Source organism: Anarhichas minor, unplaced genomic scaffold (assembly GCF_050575085.1).
Source record: "Anarhichas minor isolate MPS153535 unplaced genomic scaffold, ASM5057508v1 ptg000043l, whole genome shotgun sequence".
Classification (NCBI taxonomy): Eukaryota; Metazoa; Chordata; class Actinopteri; order Perciformes; family Anarhichadidae; genus Anarhichas; species Anarhichas minor.
This window is the reverse complement of record NW_027466489.1, coordinates 5,704,488-5,723,414: the sequence shown is the minus strand read 5'-3', so window position 1 is coordinate 5,723,414 and position 18,927 is coordinate 5,704,488. Positions and strand designations below refer to the sequence as shown.

At 41.0% G+C, this 18,927-nt stretch overlaps 1 protein-coding gene across 2 annotated transcripts in view; it reads left to right on the top strand.

Moving 5' to 3' along the window:
* Positions 1–18,927, top strand: part of megf6b (multiple EGF-like-domains 6b) — a 55,868-nt gene that overhangs the window by 18,106 nt on the left and 18,835 nt on the right. For both annotated transcript variants that reach the window (XM_076110448.1, XM_076110449.1), the window contains exons 5-6: positions 10,383–10,505; positions 17,821–17,943. In XM_076110448.1, the coding sequence (XP_075966563.1) occupies positions 10,383–10,505; positions 17,821–17,943 (246 nt within the window). The remainder of the gene's footprint in view (positions 1–10,382; positions 10,506–17,820; positions 17,944–18,927) is intronic.

The following is an 18,927-nucleotide window of genomic DNA, read 5'->3' as shown; positions in this document are numbered from 1 at the left end:
TCATGTTCGGGACCACTGAGGAATGTGACGAGAGAGGGGCTTTCAGCATGTCAGCCTTGGGACCTTCCCTATTGTAAAAATAAATCCCTGAACTCTGAGTCCCATTGAATGGTTTTTTTGTCGGGATTAAGGAAAACATTTGGAAAACTTCCATGCATGCACTTTGGTGAGTAAGTACCCCAAATGAAACACACGTGCATGCCTTGGTCCTTATGGCTGGAGTTGTAGGATAGACAACAACCTAACGTTACATTTATGTGAAGATGAGATACATGTGACAGAGTCTGGAATAAGGTGATTAGTGGCCCTACACGGCTCCCGCGCCTTGAACCAATTGTAGTTTTTCAGTTTGCTCCACTGCACACATTGTGACCCTTTATTTTGCTTGTTTAAATAATTTCCCTGCTTTGTCTGACTGTGTTGAATTCTGTTGGACATTGACAAAATCTTCTGGTCCACCTTTTTGTTTCAAACCATTAACAACTGATTGATGCCCTCCCTACCATCCCTCCCCCAAATACTAATGAGGGCCTGGGCATCTTTGTTTGACCAACAAGCATTCTCTGTTGGTCCTCTTTTTAAAGTAGTGGTTCTCCTGATTGATGCTGATTCAGCAGTAAAACAGGTGTTATGTTTGTGTTTGTTGTGGACCTCTTTTGTTTTGATGTGACGACACATCTGTTTGGCCAATCATGCCAGCAACCCATGAAAGTGGGAACTTGAGCAATTTTTTTATTGGGAGAGAGAAAGTTGTAAAAGTCACATGGCTGATAATGGGATAGTAAATGTCTCAAAAGATCACAAACAGTCTAAATCATCCTCAGGGTTTCTCTCTGATGAGTTTAGCAGGCTACAGCTGAAATAGTTGTGAACAGGTTGATGTCTGCTTTTTGACTTTACTTGGGAAGAATTACGACGTCTTAGGTTCTAACTTCAAAAACACAGAATGTGAAAAATGTTGTAAAGAGAGCGGTTTAGAAACGTTAAACACGGTCAAGTGGTGACATAATCGTCCTCTTCATAACTTTGTTTGGATAATGCTTAGAATTTTTACAACACAATTTTACGCATCAGTCATAAATTGGACTTTAAATTGACCATTTCACAGAGTCACTGACATGTTTTCTACTTTTTGCTATTTGAAGGTTTGATTAACTTGAATAATCCTGTCTATAAAATGTCAGAAAATAGTAATATGCCAATCACAATTTCTCATATCCTCCGTATAGTTTTCTTTGTTGTTGTTTCACAGTTGCAATTGCAAAGACATTCTTTTCACAGTATTATAAAATAGCAAAAAGTAGCAAATCCTCAACGCTAAATGCTCATCAAATATCTGTCAAAAATACACCGAAGAAAAATCTTTGTGGCCCAAAAAAATGCACAGATGATAAAACTAGCAATGACATTGACAATTAAGAAAAGTTATATTTTTGGTTTTGCAGGAAATTCATACACATTTAGGTTTAATCATGAGAGAGAGAGAGAGAGAGAGAGAGAGAGAGAGAGAGAGAGAGAGAAAAAAAAGAAAGAAAGAAAGAGCAGCCCTGTTCCTGTGAGGACAATAAACGCACCTCTAATGAGAGGGAGTGTGTTGCAGTCCAAGGGTGGGGTACATCCTTACCCACCTACCTGCCTTTGCGTCCTGCAAAGCACCCTAATCTCCCGTAATTGTGCAGAGTCTGGGCTTCCACCCAGTCTCATTAGGCTCTTTACAGCATTACTGATGAAAGGTCACTGCTGGTCACGCTGGAGGCGAGGGCATCAAGTTTGTGTAAATTAGCAGTGACACGAGTTTGCAAAATACAATTAGAGGAATAATCAGCGTGGGCTGATCCCTTCATCTGCCAGTGGCGATTCTCCTCATCTCTCCTACATTTTTACGCCACTGAAACTTCCTTTCCTTTATCTTGACTAAATCTGCCTCTGCTGCCTTTGTTCAGCTCCATGTGGACTCGACTGAGCCAAACACTTCACTTCTAATCTCTGTTTTCCGTACACCTGCAACATTATCTCCTCTGTTGTGTGTGTGTGTGATCTCCATATGGAAGCCACTTAGTCTTGGGGAATGTTCACCCAAGAGTGCGCTCTCTTTCAATGCACAGCCAGCCAGACTTACTGATGTCTTGTGAGGTGTAAAACGCAAATGATAATCTGAAAGAAATGTAATGAGACAGGGTCATTTGCCTTTCACATGTCAAGGCTGTTTAAAAAAAGAAAAAAGTAGTTTTAGTCCCATTACTGCCATATGACTCTGTTTCATCCTGTTACGTCAGTAGAAACTGCTTTACTGGCATTCTTGCAATAGTTATATACCTTTAATAGTTATATACCTTTTAATCCTAAAGATTAGTAAACACAAATTTGAACATGGAATCTTAGTTAAAACAGCAAAGGAGGGGGTTGGGGTTGTGGAGGAAGCTCTCCGAGTCCTTTAACATTAAATATGCAGATACAGAGAAATACAAAGCTGGCAAAGATATGCATCAATGATTAAATGTGTATCTGGAACATTTAGATAACAAGTGGAGCCTTCTAAATATGACGCGCATTAGTTTTACGAGCGATCCAAAAGGCAAAGGTCCTCGTTCAAAAGTAGGAAATTGGTCATCATAAATTATTGATGTGTCGTAATTGAAAGTTTAACGATGCGACACCTGACGTTGACATGAAATGATCTGCTGGAGAGAAGACGTATCTCTCTGTTGGAGTTATTGGAGCTTCAGAAACACTCTGAGGGATTGTAAAACCATCAACATTATTTTCATTTCTTTAGTGGTATTTATCTTTTTCCTTTTCTTTTTTTTTATAAATAGTGAATAGTTTTACCTCTTCAAGCCTTTTGATTGTTCAAACTAAACTATCTGATCTGTAAAAAATACTCCTTACCTTAAGCTGGGCTGGTAGAAATATGTAACCTTTGATGACAGATTGTGAGTTGACTTTTTACTGTTTTAAATCCAAAAGGTTGGGAACCACTGAATGCATCCTCTGGTTTGGAGAGTGCGCTCTGGTCGAATCACCTAATGATCAACTATGCTGCATTGCAAACAGACCAAGTCTTTGTATGATATGTGACTGTATGCTGCCTCGTCTTTGTCAGGCTGCTGTCTTATTGCAGCTGTCCTCCTACTTTAGTGCCACGCTGAATATGAAAACACCAAGTCTGACACGGACTAATTGTTTTAATGTCAGGAAAATACCACCGCCTCATAGCACCGCTGATTCTTGCACTGCCATGAAAACTGAGCCCATAGCCTCGGAATTAGATGTAGCTGGTGGGTGGTGTTTGAACAACTGTGAAACTATGTAGTGTCACACTTGAACATGTGAAGCAATAGTCAGATCTTGTTGTTTATTCTCCCCTGTACACCTTGAGCATGACAGTCTGTCATGTATCTGCCACATTTTGCCCCGCAGGTAAAAGGCTCTGAGCAACTTTCCATCCGCTTAGGCCCCACACATACCACAGCAGCATTATCTCACACATGGGACGGGTGAGGGAGACAGGCTTGAAAACACAAGTCATTTTTGGATTCCTGCTGGTCTACATGTGTCCCAGGCGCTCAAAACTCTTGGGTCAAAGTTGGAAAACACAGGTCCTAACAGTTAGAGTACAGATAGAGTGCACGCAAAGGGTCAGAGGGCAATCCCCCGAGGTCCGCCAGGTATTTGTTCCTCCTGTTCGTCTGTGGAGATCATAAAGAGTTGTTTTGGAGACATGCATAGGTTGATGCAGCCGGTCTACTTTTGTTCTGTGTTGCCTGTAACTTTTACTGACAGTAAAAATGAGTGACAGAAGTCAGAAACCTTTGGCTGTTCACAGGTTGTTTAAAGGGACAAACCTCTTCCAAGATGTATTGCTTTGTCAGCTACCTTCCATCAAATGATTACAGTCATGTGAAAGATCTCAGAACACTCAGATTATCAGCCTGAGGTATATGACTGCTGGTGGCACATCGCTGTGACTCTTACTGAGGTTTTTTTTTAGCTCCCTGTGTCTGGGAGTGAAGGAGTTGCTGTAGTCACAGTCAGCTGTAGTGAAGACGAGGGAACAAATTAAAGCTTAAGAAGCAGCTGGCTCTTAAGAACGGGGTATCCCATAACACATAAACACACGTGAGTGCCTGCACTCAAATATGTGCACATGAAACAGATGCACAAACCTACCTTGCAGTGCAGTACAGATTAGAGGAGTTTAGGACGCAGTGGAGCAGAATGTTCACTAAACAAACTCAAATACTAGAATTTGGTGTCTTTGATGTCGCTCATGAATCCCTTGTGGTCTGACATGCACGACTAATACAAGTTAACGCTCAGTGGGGTGGTTAATAAGCTGTACAGAGACTACAGAGTCGCTTGATTGATATTTTTACCCAAGAAGCGGACAGAGCTTCTCTCAGCACAACAGTCCGCTACTTGTCTGTGGCTTCTCGTCAACACATGCCTTTGGAAGAAGAAGTGTACAAAAACAAAATACAATTGTTTAAATACACAGATAAGCAAAGAATTTAGATTGTGCTCATCTGGATTTTCACATGAGAATCGTTCAATTGAAGGAAAGCGATCACTGCAGCTGACTCACAAACCTGTAAACAAAGCAAAAACACCGTAAGACATTTCAGTGTTTTTTGTTGTTGACTTCAGTACAGTTTGAGTCTATTTAGAGTCATTAGAGGTACAGCAGCTTAAAGCGCTTCAGTGTTTCCCATGTGGCGGCCCACCAAAGTCTATTTTTTCCCGACACAGTTTCACAATGAACCAAAAAAAAAGTCACACTGCTCAACGGTAATGCAGTATTGTTTTGGAGAGTGAAAGTGGGTTGCAGCTCCGGCCGTGTCACAGGCTAGCTAACGGCCACGGCTCTCCACGGCTCTCATATGACGGTTAACGCTTGATAACGCCGTCCAAAACAACAGATCTGACCTTCACCCACCATAGTCTCAAATGTATGTGTTTCCCCTCTGGTTTATATATAAAACAATAAAAAAAACATGGAAGTGCATTTTAATACCCTTTAATTCCACGGTAAGACTTTAATACTCTAAACTTAAGACAGATCGTTAATGACTTCATGGAAACATTAGAGGTTTGTGAGAGGAGGTGCAGGCGTCAAACATCATAGAGGTCTGTGTGTGGTTGGTCCTTTGTCATTGAGGGAACATTTTTTAACCGGGTTTCAGGAAAGCCACACCACGTCCGAATGATAGTGCCACTTAACAACAACTTAGCTGCCACACTGGCCACAATTACAGGGCTTTAGGAAGAAACTCCTACCCAAAACTGGCACAAAGAATGCATCAAGTTGGACTAGGGGTTGAAATTGTTGGATGCTCACAGCATACGTAGTTCTGTGGTGCAAGTCCGTGCGATGAACCAGAGTAAAAGATGTTCTGCAAGCACTTTGACAAGTAAAGTGTGGTTCTCTTTGTCTTTGAATTATTATACTGTGGCAGCTGTGTTTTAGTTACATGATGAATGAGAGCAGAGCAGAATTGCATAGTGTTAACTTGACAAACATCCAGCAGCACATCTGGGCTATTATTGATGTAGCAGGAGATTAACAGCAGGGGGCAATGTTGAATTTGAGCTGATGCCTTGCAAAAGAGAAGGATGGAAAGAAATGCGTCCTACCTTTGTCTATTATTTACATAAAATCACAGTCTATCCTCTAGTGTCCTCTAGTTTTAAATGTATTTAATGTCTCGTCTGAGAATCGACTAACCGCAATTAATTTCAGTCATCAGCCCTCAACCCGCTAAAGCTTTGCACACTGACATACGCTGTCATACCTTCTATATTCTATGTAATTCATGTAGACTTCTAAATCCTGAATCCTCAGAATGTCATTGTTTTCCTCATCTGATTACACTTCACTTGTAAAGTAAGCAGACTTCTTGATCTCCGCTCTTGTTTGCCTGCAGTCTACATGTAAATGTTACAGCACAGAGACAGTAGTCTGGCAGAAAAGCATTACAAGGAAACCCGAGAGCTGAAGTACTGACACAATAATGTAGACACAATGACCCAAACCGCAGCGGTAATGCTTGGATAAAACATTTTAAGTATATCTTTGGGATTTTTATGTTACCTGACTCCATGAAGAATAGCCACGTAAAATCCATGAGGAGTTATAGCGTCCATAAAATAAGTTTTATAATAACGTTTGTGAGCTAGGGGGAACATATTTCGCCAGTTCATCAGTGTCATTTGAGCTTCTGCCAGGCAGCCTTGTGGGGCTGCCCGGGGGACGGATAAAGGAGATGTGTCCTCTACAAAAGGCAAAGCAGGTTTATTTTTATATAGCACCTTTCAACAATGAGGCAACTCAAAGTGCTGTACATGAAACAAAAAGGCATTAGGACAAGATATAAAAGGAACAGTAGGCAATATAAAAAAGAAGCACATATATGTGATTTAAATGACTAAAATAACAAAGAATGTAAAAATAAGCTAAAAAAAGAATCTGATTAAATACAAGGTATAAAATAAGAGTGCAGCAACAGTACAGTGCAAGATAAGAATAAATGGTCTCAGTCTTATAACCGACTACCAGGATAACTGACCCTTGAAAAGACCCGTGAAAAAGCATTTTACGGGTCAGCTATCCTTGAGGTCAAAGGTGAGGATTTTCCTGTCAAAGAGTGTGAAGTAAATTGTCAGTTCCTGTTCATAGACGGTTGGTTTGTTAGTCAGACGAGATGTTGTCGTGAACCGTCCTGCTGCTGCATGTGCAGGTCAGCCGCAGAGAAATCCTCGCCAGAATGAAACCTTTAGCCAATCCTCGTCTTTATAGCACCCGGTAAATGAAAGCAGCTGTGAGGACAGCAGGGAATGCAACCAGGAATGAACACTATAGCAAATCACATTATTACACCAGCAGGCGTTTAGATCAGGACCCTAAAAGGAAACCGGTTAGATTATCCTTGGTCCCCCCCCCCTCCCCCGATGAATACTGCAATTTTACGGCCCATGACCCTTCCTGAGATAATATCAGGGGTCTGGTGGTTTTTGTTGGCCCCTCGTGGTCTACGGAGACATTGGCCCCCGTCGTCCTGGGAGCAGTGGCTATCGTCCTTATCGCAGGAAGTCACACAATACAGCAGAGGAATGTAAACCCAGAGCTTTGCTGCAGCTGAACTTGCAGAAACACAATCAAGAGATTTAGTTTTCAAATCAGCTTTTTTTTTTGTGTTTTTAATTCTTTACCTGATTGCTTTGGAACACTGCAGGGAAATACACGTCAGACACGTTTGTTTTGTATTTCACTCACAAGAAGACATAACAGCGCTGAGCAGTCTGGCACACCATTTCTAATCCAATTGGAACAATGCACAGAAACTCAACCTTCATACAGATATGATGAATAACAGAATATTCCAGGGTTTCCGTTATGACATTTTTCAGATGAGGTGGGAAGCCGCAGATCGTGACTTTTTGTGATCAATTTAGCGAGCAGATGCCTAAACAATAGTCACACCCAGTGAACTATGGCACTTGCTGTGTGAAATCACGTCTCTGCTTTTCCCGAATGTTGATGTTTTGTGTCCGAAAATGTTTTTTTTGTTCGAAATGATGTGAGCAGTCTTTCAAACAAAGTGGCCCACCTCTCTTCTAAAACACCACAGGAAACCCTTCATGCACTGCAATACAATACACTATCCCTATCCCTTTATTCGTTCATTAAAAATAGTTATTGACAGATTACGGTAATTAATAATGAAAATAATCATAAGTTGCATTCCCTTTACGTTTCACAAAGATTAATATTTAGACAGGAAGCATGCATCAGACTGTACAGATGTTTGTCGTAAACTGCACACTCTGGACAATGTTTCATTGATAACATTTCATCAAGGAATCCTCACGTTTGTTTACCACTTGCTAAAGTAACTCTTATATTATATATCTGAACATCCACCACATGATGAAACGATGCGATTCTCCCTGCGTGGGTTTGCCCCTGAGTTTTGGCCTTTGACCCTGACCTGGTGCATAAATTGGGCAACCGACACACTACAATGGTTCAGGCATCTGATGTCTTTTTTTGGAAAACGTGCACGCCAAAGCCCCGGGAACTCAGGTCAGAGAGGAGAAACCTTGGTGATCTGATGTTCAGGGGAAGGGGGTTGATCTTAAAACACGCTTATTTTTTCTAAAGGAGGCTACAGCTCTTATTTCGCTCCTTTAGATGTGTCTGATCACTCTGCTGGAGGTTCAGCTTGGTGACGGGTTGATGGATGAGTGAGGATAACACAAATTGAAATGCCCCCTGGAGTCAGGTGCAGCCTCTGCTACAACCCTCAGACACACTCATCTCTTCAGAGGTCATTGAGTTTAACATTCATGTCTGGGAATGTTTCTGTTTTGACAATAGCTTATATTTACTGTTACTGTATAGCAAAGAGCTATAGTGGTAATCTTTTCATGCTGCAACCACAACATTCTGGTTCATCTCTCTTTTTTGTTTTTTGGCAGAAGTTTGGAACTATTTATTGATTTCCAATGTGGTTATTGTAAAAGAAAAACACAACAATAGTAATGCAATAACAGCATCCTAAAAGCACAAAACAAAGGTTCATTATTAAAAACATAAAGCCTGTGTCTGGTTCTCCTCTAATGAGTTACTTCTGACCTTTGAACATGACAGAAAAAGACAAAAACCCTGTCCTTACTAAAACAATGCTACTTTATTGATCCACTGTAGTTTCCAGTGTTGTTTTGTATTCTGACCTGTAGCGGTTCAACATTCCTGTCTGCTTATTGGGCAGGACTGATAAACATGACACTGAGCCTGGGCAGTGTGTGGCCTCAGGGAGGACGAGGGGTAGATGGACGTCGTCTCTCTCTCACACAAACACAAACACACACTCAACGCAACACAAACACGCTCGTACTGCAGATCTCCCCACAGGAGCCCTCCTTTAATCTTGCCTGTGACTTCAGGTCACTATCACTTGTCTGCTCTAGTCTGCTAATTACTGCATCATTTTCTTCAAACCTGCGGTTATCATGGTACTTATTTAGCGGATTAAATGAATGGTACTAGAAGGCAAAAACTTTCTCTCACCCCAGGACCCAGACTCATTAAATCAAGATCTTGTGGTGTAGTGTCCACATAAAGCTCGGTGAGGATCCCAAAGTGGATCTTTAGCTGCATTTCATCTAGTCTTGCTAAGGAGGACTGGAGTAATACATTTATCAGGAATTATGTTTTGTAGTATAGAAAAATTGTATTCTTGATGTTAAAGGTAACATTTCATTACATATTGTGTGTCATTTATGTTTTATTAGAGTTTTTAAACACTTGGCAATAGAAAGAGTGCAGTGTTTTTGGTGTGAACATTTCCAGATGCTGTAAACTGAGAGGGAAATCGTTTAATTAGCTGCTTAAACGCTGACATTGCACCAACATTTTCTTGAGGGGGGAAAATGTTCTTTGAAGCAATTTTCTTTGCATTCGGACTCTTCCTCTTTACAGTTACTCTCCTCTTTTATGCACATGGAGAACGTTTACAAGCTGCTCGGTGCCAAGTGAAAGCTCCCTCCTATTTTTTTTTCTCCACGGCTTTCAGTTTTCAATCCAAGATTCCTTCTGCAAATGAAACAGACCAATGAAATCAAGTTTAAAACTCCGCTGTGAGTGCATTATCCCCCCCCTGACAAACCCCCATGTGAACAAAATGTAACATTAATGCATTGCAATTTGGAGAAGCAACCCAAAACACTCTTTTCAGTTTTTAATATCTCCACATTACGCAGACGCTCTGCAGCTCAAATTATGGTATTTGGTGAACTGTCAGCACCTGTATCTGAAATGAGTCATTATGTGTAGTTTGGAAACTGGAGGAAAAGATTTTATCTAACTTAGTTGATGACAGCTTTGGCCGGATATTTAGCTGATGGAAATGAGTTGGAGAAACTGTGTGATCTTGTGGAAGTGTTTTGGAGGTGACGAGGGCAGCGTGCAAATGCTGCATATTTCCTTTTGTGCCTCTCAATTTATTACTAATTTTGAATCTGTTTTGGAGATATTGGATGTGTTTTTTCTTTTCCTTGGAGTTGGTACTAAGGAGACAAGTCAAAGGATGGAAACGGAGCACAACGTTTCCCACAGTCATGAGCACTTTCCACATTTTCCACATTTTCAAAAGCTCGATCCAAATTCATTCACGGACAACATTTAAGACTTAATCAGACTGACACGAAAAGGAAGATGTTGCTCAAAGAACAAGCTCAATGCTGTTTTTACTAAAACACTAATATAATTAAACATGTTTGATTGTTTTACCGCAACAGTTCTTTGCTCTTTTAATTTCTGCTTATGGTTGTGGTTTCTATAAGATGCAGGATTTAACTTTGTCCTCGTTTCTTCCTGTCAGACGTTAATGAATGTGAGGAGACCAATGGAGCCTGTGAGGCTCTCTGCTGTAACACCATTGGAAGTTACTACTGCAGGTGCCCTCCTGGACAAAAACTCAATGAAGATGGGAAAACCTGTCAAGGTGAGTCCTCTACTATATTGGTTTGGTTGTGGAGCTGGGTTGTATATACATGTAATATCAATATAAGTAATATGATACCAGTAATTGGGGTTCTGGTTATCACACATTATAGCTACAACGATCTCTGATAAAGCCTCTCTGATCTAGCTGATAATCTGCTCGATTATCGGTTCCACATAACTACACTTTACAATGTTCTTTAGTAAAAACATCTTTTGGAAGCATAAGTTGTCATCTCCAAAAAAAAAGGTATAGTATTGAAATATTCTGTGGAAAAATCAAACATTACATTGGATTGTTTCAGCATTGCTCATCCTGAGATGACACCATGTAATTTGACCTCTAAACCTGAAAAAACCTTTAATCCGGCTTTGTGTCCTCACTCCACTCAACCCTCACTATACTATTACATGTTTTTATTCATGCTCGCGGTGTGGCTCTGGGGATGGCAATGTCGATCACTTTAGTCCAGACCAACACATCTTAACAGTTCGTGGGTCATTCTTGCTTCATGGAGGATGAATTCTAAAGTGTGTGAAATGTCACGACAACTGTTGGATGGATTGCTATGAACATTTGTTCAGACATTTATGTCTCCCTCAAGTTCAAGCATTGCAACAACTTTGGTGATCCTAAAACTTTCCTTCTAGCGCCACCATAAATATTTAAATGTGTCCGATACTTTGGTTTATGACCAAATACCTGCAAAACTAGTGTTTTTCCCGTCAGCCTCAGCTGTACTAATGGTTCACCTTGCAAATAATTAGGATCAATGTCTACTTCAGACAGGATCCAAATGTTTTTGGTCCTTTTATTTTGTATTTTTTTTTTGCACGTGTTGATGTTGACATTTTACGTTTTATTTTACATTTTTATTCAGTGAATATAGATTCTGCAACCAGTTCAACATCAAAACCATATCATTTCAACCCAAGTGAACCACAGGGCCATATCTTTTTTTAACTTGTACACTGTAGATAATAAAATAATGTTTTATGTCTCAAAATGTCTGCCCAGCATCTCTGAACCACAGCTCACCAAAACTGAGCTTCTTCCCAAACATTTTCGCGTGAGATTCCCATTTTGCTCCATCGTGATTTGATGTTTCTGATTAGGAACTATGTAAGAGTGGTTGGTTCAATCAGAATAATGATTCCTCTGTGCAGCAGCCAAGCCTAGAGGAGAGACGTTGGAGTGCTCTGCAGTATGGCTGTCTGCTGGAGGAACCAGGGAAAGATCTGATCCAGGTCACGGTTATTAGGAGAGTCTATGGGAACGTTGTCACAGCTGGCTTTCATAGCTCTCTGCCCTCCGCCACTGGTGTATATTGGAAGAAAACAGCTACCCGCAGCATTAATGTCCTAATTGTCTGTAATTGGCAGTAGTATTAACAGAGGTAAAAGAAGCTGGATGAATGCAGTGGATGTTTAAGTAAGCGCTGCATGTGTGGCACTGGGTCTGCAGAAAGTGATCAGGTTTCCTTCTGCATGACGGCCTGACGCTGGGAGGGCTGCAGAGTCAAAGCCTGCACGAGTCCAGATGAGAGACAAGCTCCATTCATTTAGCTCTTAAAAATAAATGGTTGTAGGGAGTTGGATCGTACACAACCGCACTACTACTTTGGGGGAATCCTGTCCTTGGCAACGTGCTATGTCTTTAATAAAAGACATCTGTTGTGGGATGTTAATATGTGAATAGAGCTGACATAGACAAAAACGAACAAATGCATCTTTTGTTCAGTGCAAAAATAAATAAAAGGAAAGGAAAATAAAATACTGAATTACAATTTAATCCTTTGTGGACGGTTTGCTGGATTTCACCTCCTGGATGAATTCCATTTTATTAATGCCTTTATTTTGAATAAGCAGCATTGATACAAATGGCACTGATCAAAGTGGAAGAGGCCAACAGTAACCGCTGCCGTGCTGAGTGCAGAGGCAGCAGTGTCAACACTTTAGCTATCATGCAGAATGAACTCGATTGCTCAGACCAATAAGAGCGTGAAGTCGGAACGCTTTGGTCTGCCGTTGTTTGGCACCTGTCTCAATAGTGAGCTCTAGGAGTGTGTGAGTTACGTCTTCCAAAATCCACAGGTATGAGATGCCCTTGTTAAATCTGAGAACAGAACAGTTCCGGTAAAGATGTTTAATCTGTTGCTAGGTTCTCTCTGGGATTTTTCTTGTATCGTATTCAGATTTCTTTACTCAGGCTTGGAGCCGTAGCTGTAAGATACATTGCCAATCATTTGTCACCTGGCTGGCATTATTATCCACATGATTCTGATGTCTGCACAAATAGGCATTTGATGTGCGATGATGTGTCCAGACGGGTTGTGAATATGTTTGCGTGCGGTGTGACAAAAACAATCTGTATCAGTTTCTGCTGGTCTGTCTGAGCTTGAGTTCCTCTCAGATGCTTGTGGCCTGATGTAATGACTGCACAGGTGTGCGTTACAGAAGCTTTATGTTTGCATTATTACGAAGGCAGGTCATAAGAAGGGAAGCTTACAGTCTTTGTATCCCGCAGAGGTCTCTTAAGGACCATTTCTCTTCAAATCAGGGAAGTGATGCTGACCATGAGCATGCTCGGCTCTTTATAGGCTCTATAACGTGCCGTCATGGTCCTGCCTCTGTGTTTGTGTATGTGTTGGCAACAGATGAGAGTGCGCAGTGCTTAGCTCCTGAATAGTCAATTTCACTGCAAGGCTCATTCATTTCTCAGATGTTTGGATTATAAATACTGGATTTGACGTCTGGCACTTATCTCATTTGGCTTTCCAAAAAATGTTTTTATACATGTCAAAAGAAAAATATAGACGGTACATCCTTAAGTCTGTTCGCATTCTTTATTCTCCAAAAACGGAGTGATGCACACCTTGCTTTTTATCACATCAAATTCTTTGAAAAATACAGGGGCCCGTAAGTAAAATTCATCACTGAGGACAAGACATCGATCAATGTTGGCTCGTAAAATGCAGAATTATGTATTTGTATTTCATGCAAATAGACTGGATATTGTGATAGAGAGTTTAGGCTGGGGGTGAGAGGGAAATCTCGGGAGAAGGGGGGGAGAGAGGAGGACCTTTAATGTGATGGACATTTAGTTTTAGTAGATGGGAGGGTGAAAGAGAGAGGGGGATGGAGGGAGGGAGAGGAAAATCAGGAGGCAGAGTGAATAAAAAGTAGTTACACTGTTACATCAAACCAGGATTCAGCACAGAACTGGTCATTCATTCTAACTTTTCACAGTTATTGTACTGAACAAAAATTAGGTTTAATTTTTTTACAGTACATCTTTTAACTTTAGTTTCAGGTCTCTGTGAGGCGTTACGTTTCACTTTGGACCATGACTTTGTCATCGGGATGGTGGATTTACTTTTTGGTTTTAGTTGAAGTGATGGCATGTCTGACATCTGCTGCAAACTATCCTCAGAATTACTACAGGAGGATTTGCTATAGGCCACACTGTTACCATGGATACCATGGCTACAACCAGGGCCACCCTGCAGCCGGTGAGTGTTCGTTTCACAGTCAACGTGCAGATGAAGCCTTCGGCAGCAGTGTTTGATGCTTCCACTCTGGTGTCTGCTCTCCAGAGGAATAGTTTGTGAAATGTAATTAATGTTAATCACTGAAGTGTGAACGCTTCAATTTTATTTTGTAATTAATTAATTTGACTCTTTTAAAAAAAAGGGGAGGAAGTTAATTTCCACAAAGGATCATAAATAGATTTTTGGTCACAAAAAAGGTTTAATACATAAGTAGGGAGTTATTTACAGTAGTCAGAGTATTTGTTTCGTAGCTTAGCCAGACTGGCTTATCAGCCCCTCTGATTATGTGTCTGCTGTATGCGCTGTCTGGCACTGCAATCCTCCCCTCTCTGATCAGAGTAGGGGAGGATTGCTTTACCAACAAAGATTAGAGCACATGAAAACATGAACTATGAATCATGAGAGACGCTTTTTAACGCTAACACAAACAGGGTTAGATACCAGATACACCCTCGACAGATTATGTCAATATTATTTTGAGTGAATATTTCTTTTCATGTTTGGTGGGACTACAGCGCTCTGGGATATATATGCACAAGATGAAACCTGTTTAACATTTATTATTACCATATTGCTGATAATCCCCCTGATCTGCTGTGTTACTTAGATGTCAGTCTTGGACTTAAATCAAGGCTGTTCAAAAATAATGTATCTTCTGCACACAATAAACAAATCACCTTTCGGAAATGGACCAAAATAGTTTTCCATGAAGCTGACACTGTGCTGTTGATGGCTGCGGGCAGAGAATTAATGTGCATTCTGTAAAAGCCAACGTCTGCGGAGGCTTTGGCTCTCAGCTCGGGGTGGATCATGTTCTCGAAGTGGAAACCAGGCTGGAGGGGCTTCACTGACGCTGTGCGCTGCAGTCAACAGAAGAACAGCATGCGCCACAATGCTGGACCTATTTCATGAAAAACCAAACCAAAGGACGGCATGCAGCATGGATGGAAAAACCAAAGGACGGCTCCTGCCAGCTTTGCTGGACGAAGTGGAGCTGAAGTTTGGCAGCAGAGAGACGAAGAAGAGGAAAGTTTAGAAGCTCATTTCCGCCCCAAACGCTATGTTTGAAGATGTCGTTGGATATTATGAGTAGATGAGTTCAGAAGAAGGATATTCCTTTAATTTGTTTAAGCTGTCTTGGGTGGGTTTTACTGGAACAATTAAGCAAGTAGATTTGAATCCCTTTATGTTCATACACTGCATTTTCGCTCTTATTCTAACCCAATCCTTGTTTTTATTATGAAGAGAAGAATCTGTGTTTTATGAATCACATTAACCACCAAGATTTTGTAATTTGCAACACTGTGCTTCCTTCATCAGGTCCTATAACATCGGAGTGATATGTTATGGGCTTTATCATTGGTCAAATACAGCTTGTGTGAACTGCGGGAACATGGAGACAATGATGTGTTGGTCTGTAATGTGCATGAGGCTCAGATGCAGATTATCCCACTGCCATGCTGCCTCCATCCCACACAGCGTGACACGAGCACTACGGAGGCTAAATTCACTCCTTATGTTACAGAGATTTATATTCGTTTCACCACCGGCCACAAGAAATACATCCGTAAAGGGATAGTTCGGATTTTTTGAAGTAGGGTTGTATGAAGTACTTATCCATAGTCAGTGTGTTACAGTTACAGTGTTACAGTGTGTAGATGACGGTTGACACAACCCAAGTTGGGAGAAGCAGGCAGGAGTACCAGCGTGAAAGCTAAGCAATCTACTGTACTGCCCGGCAGCAGCTATACCTAAAAACAGACCCACCTATAAAATCAATATCAGTTTAAGTTTAAGATATAGTTTTTAATATGGATTTGGTAAATCCAAACTAAAACACCAAATTCACACGCAAACACTAACACAAACAAAGTAATCGATTGATGCAGTGATACACCAGCAACACCTGTGTTCTGTGAGGTAAAATTACTGTTTTTGTCAAAGAGGGCATAGATGGATATAATGACTTGAGTTCCCCGTTGGAAATGACCGTCTGACAGCGAAGTTAAAGCGATGAAAATATTCTAAATATAGCGTACATATGATATTGATTTTCAAACCATTGTTTTGGTTTTCTGGCCCCGCAACTTTACTGTTTTGTTTCACTTTCATCAACCTCGTTTCCAGCAGCAGCAGCAGGCCACTGTGCGCTACCTGCCCAGCACCAAACGGCACACAGACACAGTTGGCAACTAGCTGTTGAACACAGTGGAACATTTATGAGCTTAAGAGCCAGATATTTCCCTCACAGGCTGGTGGAGATCAAATACAGAGCTAAGAGGAGAGTGAACATTGGACTTACAGTCACCAGGTGGCCCAAAACACAACGCCAAATATGTGCTAATGTTGCTCCGTACCTGCTGAAAGTTTTAGGTTTGCATGTATCCATTCATTATCTATACCTGTTTATTATCTACAGGGTTGCTGCCCCGGCTCACATTGTGTGAGAGGCAGAGCTCACCGTATCTGTCCATCACAAGGCTGACACACGTAGAGAGACAACATATCACTCTCATGTTCACATCTATAGGCAATGTACAACTGGCTTGTCTTTGGACCGTGGGAGAAAAGATATGAAGGCGACTGCATATATGTATTTATTTGCAAATAATTCTTCCCACAAAGGGTACAAGACTGTCTATTTATTTTTTGGGGGGAAGGGATTGGCAGTGTGATGAATGTTGAGAAATTAGTTGTTTTTTTACGCTGAACTGTTTGATGCATTTTACAACACAGTGCCTGAAGACAGATGTATGGTCAGTAGTGAGACAAAACAACACAAAAAGTATAAAGGCAAGAGACAATTAAAAAAGAATAATATTCACCCGTAGTATATTATTAACAAGTTTATAAAACTAGCTCTTTTTCGCTGGAATTCCTCTGAATTCTTGAAATAGTTTCTGGCTGAAAATAGCGGCCTGGAGCCAGAACTGCACCGAACAAAACATTTCTCAATCGGACACCTTACTTGGCACTGACTGATGTGTTGGCTGTTTTTAAACACAGTGCATTCACACTCACCTTTTTAATGTGTCACATCACTTTATCAGCCAGCAACATTTCCAGTAACTTGTCACTGGCCTGGAGGTGAGGTGGGTTCAACTTCATGTCCTGTTTTTCACGATAATTATGGCAGCAGATTGGGCTGTTAGCAGAAGTCCAAACATATCAGGACTTCATAAATCAGCTCTGATCTCACAGGGGGGTCTGCTGTGGAACTGAGAAAACAATGTATTAGTCTTTGACCCCTAAAATAAGAAATGTTTAGGAACACGGCTTGTTTCATTTGAATCTTCTCACACGGCGAGGCAGTCATGTTTTCCTCGCCATCACTTTCCCAGACACTTTATTTGTTTATAATCTCAAGGCACGGCTGAGAGGAATGTGTATGTTTTGCATCCTCTGATTTAAGCTTCCATATGTTTGCTGCACCCAAGGGACTTTGACAAGAAGCAAAGGAATTTAAATTTGGGGTTTAAATGTTCAGTAGTTGTTCCCACATGGGGGAATTTGTTTGTTTGAGCTGCAATGCACTTGTAGAATACTTTCCCTTCTCATCCATCATCTCCTTTCCTCTCGGAGAACATCCTTACCCTAAAACCTGCATTAAATTCCTCCCTCAGCTTGGCAGCTCATCTGGTCTTTATTCTTGCAACCAATTGTTTCTCATAATAAGAGGATTTAGTCAAATTGCACTAATTTCGCTCCATTCTTTCTCCTTCTGTCTGCTTCCGTCTTTTTCTTTTTTCCCCTCCTTCCGTACAGATATCGATGAGTGCCAGGTCCATAATGGAGGCTGCCAGCACAGATGTGTGAACACCAGGGGCTCCTACCACTGTGAATGCAACCCAGGCTCTCGCTTGCACGTGGACGCCCGCACCTGCCTGCGTAAGGACCATTCACTGTGTGGCAGTGCTCACATTGTACTAGCTGGAAAGACTATCAAGTCTGCCCACTGAAATAATACTTTGGCCCTTTTAGGTCTTAGTTAGCATACTGTGATGTGATGTTACAATCACAGCTTGATTTGAGGTTTCATCTTTCCTTTATCCTATTAGAAACAGAGTATGACGGCCTGCAAAGTTTCCCCTTTGTAACGTGGCCACACTTGTTCAAAACTCACATAAACAATGAATCACTGGTTCAGAGGAACTAGTCCTCTGGAAGTCTTTACTGTGAGTGTTGTTTTTTTGGTCATTATATCATTAAAGTTTTGCCACAAATGCTTTTTGAGATGGGCACTTAATCATGTAAACCACATTCATGATGTTGCACAAGAAGACCCCTTTGATTCTGACAAAAAGCCCCATTATGAGATGATTAAAATAAAGTTTGCTGGCAAAACCGCACTGAGTTACAGTCAGTGCAGTTTTTATTCCCCTCAGTGGATATCTTGCAGAAAGATGTTTTCCTGTGACTGAATCAACTGGAGCACATTTGTATAAGGCTCCAGCTAACTGCTGTTTTCATGATTGACTAATCTGCTGATGAGTCTATCGATTATTGGTTGGCGGATAGAATGTGAGGAAATTGTGAAAAATGTCCAACACACAATTTCCTTGAGTGCAAGGTGTTGTCATTAAATTGCTTATTATGTTTAACCATCAATCCAAAACCCAGAGATCTTCAGTTTATAATCACACAGGACAAAGTAAAGCAGCAACTTCTCACATCTGAGAAACCGGAACCAATGATTTGTTTCTTGACAGATTTCTTACACAACTAATTGATTATCAAAAATAGTTGCCGACCTCGTTGCCCCAGTCTCTCGTCCCTGTTTCATCTCTCCACTGTCTACTCTTAATAAAGGAACAAAATACTATCCTACTAGTCATCTGACTACTAATTTAAGCTCTAGATTGTCTATACATA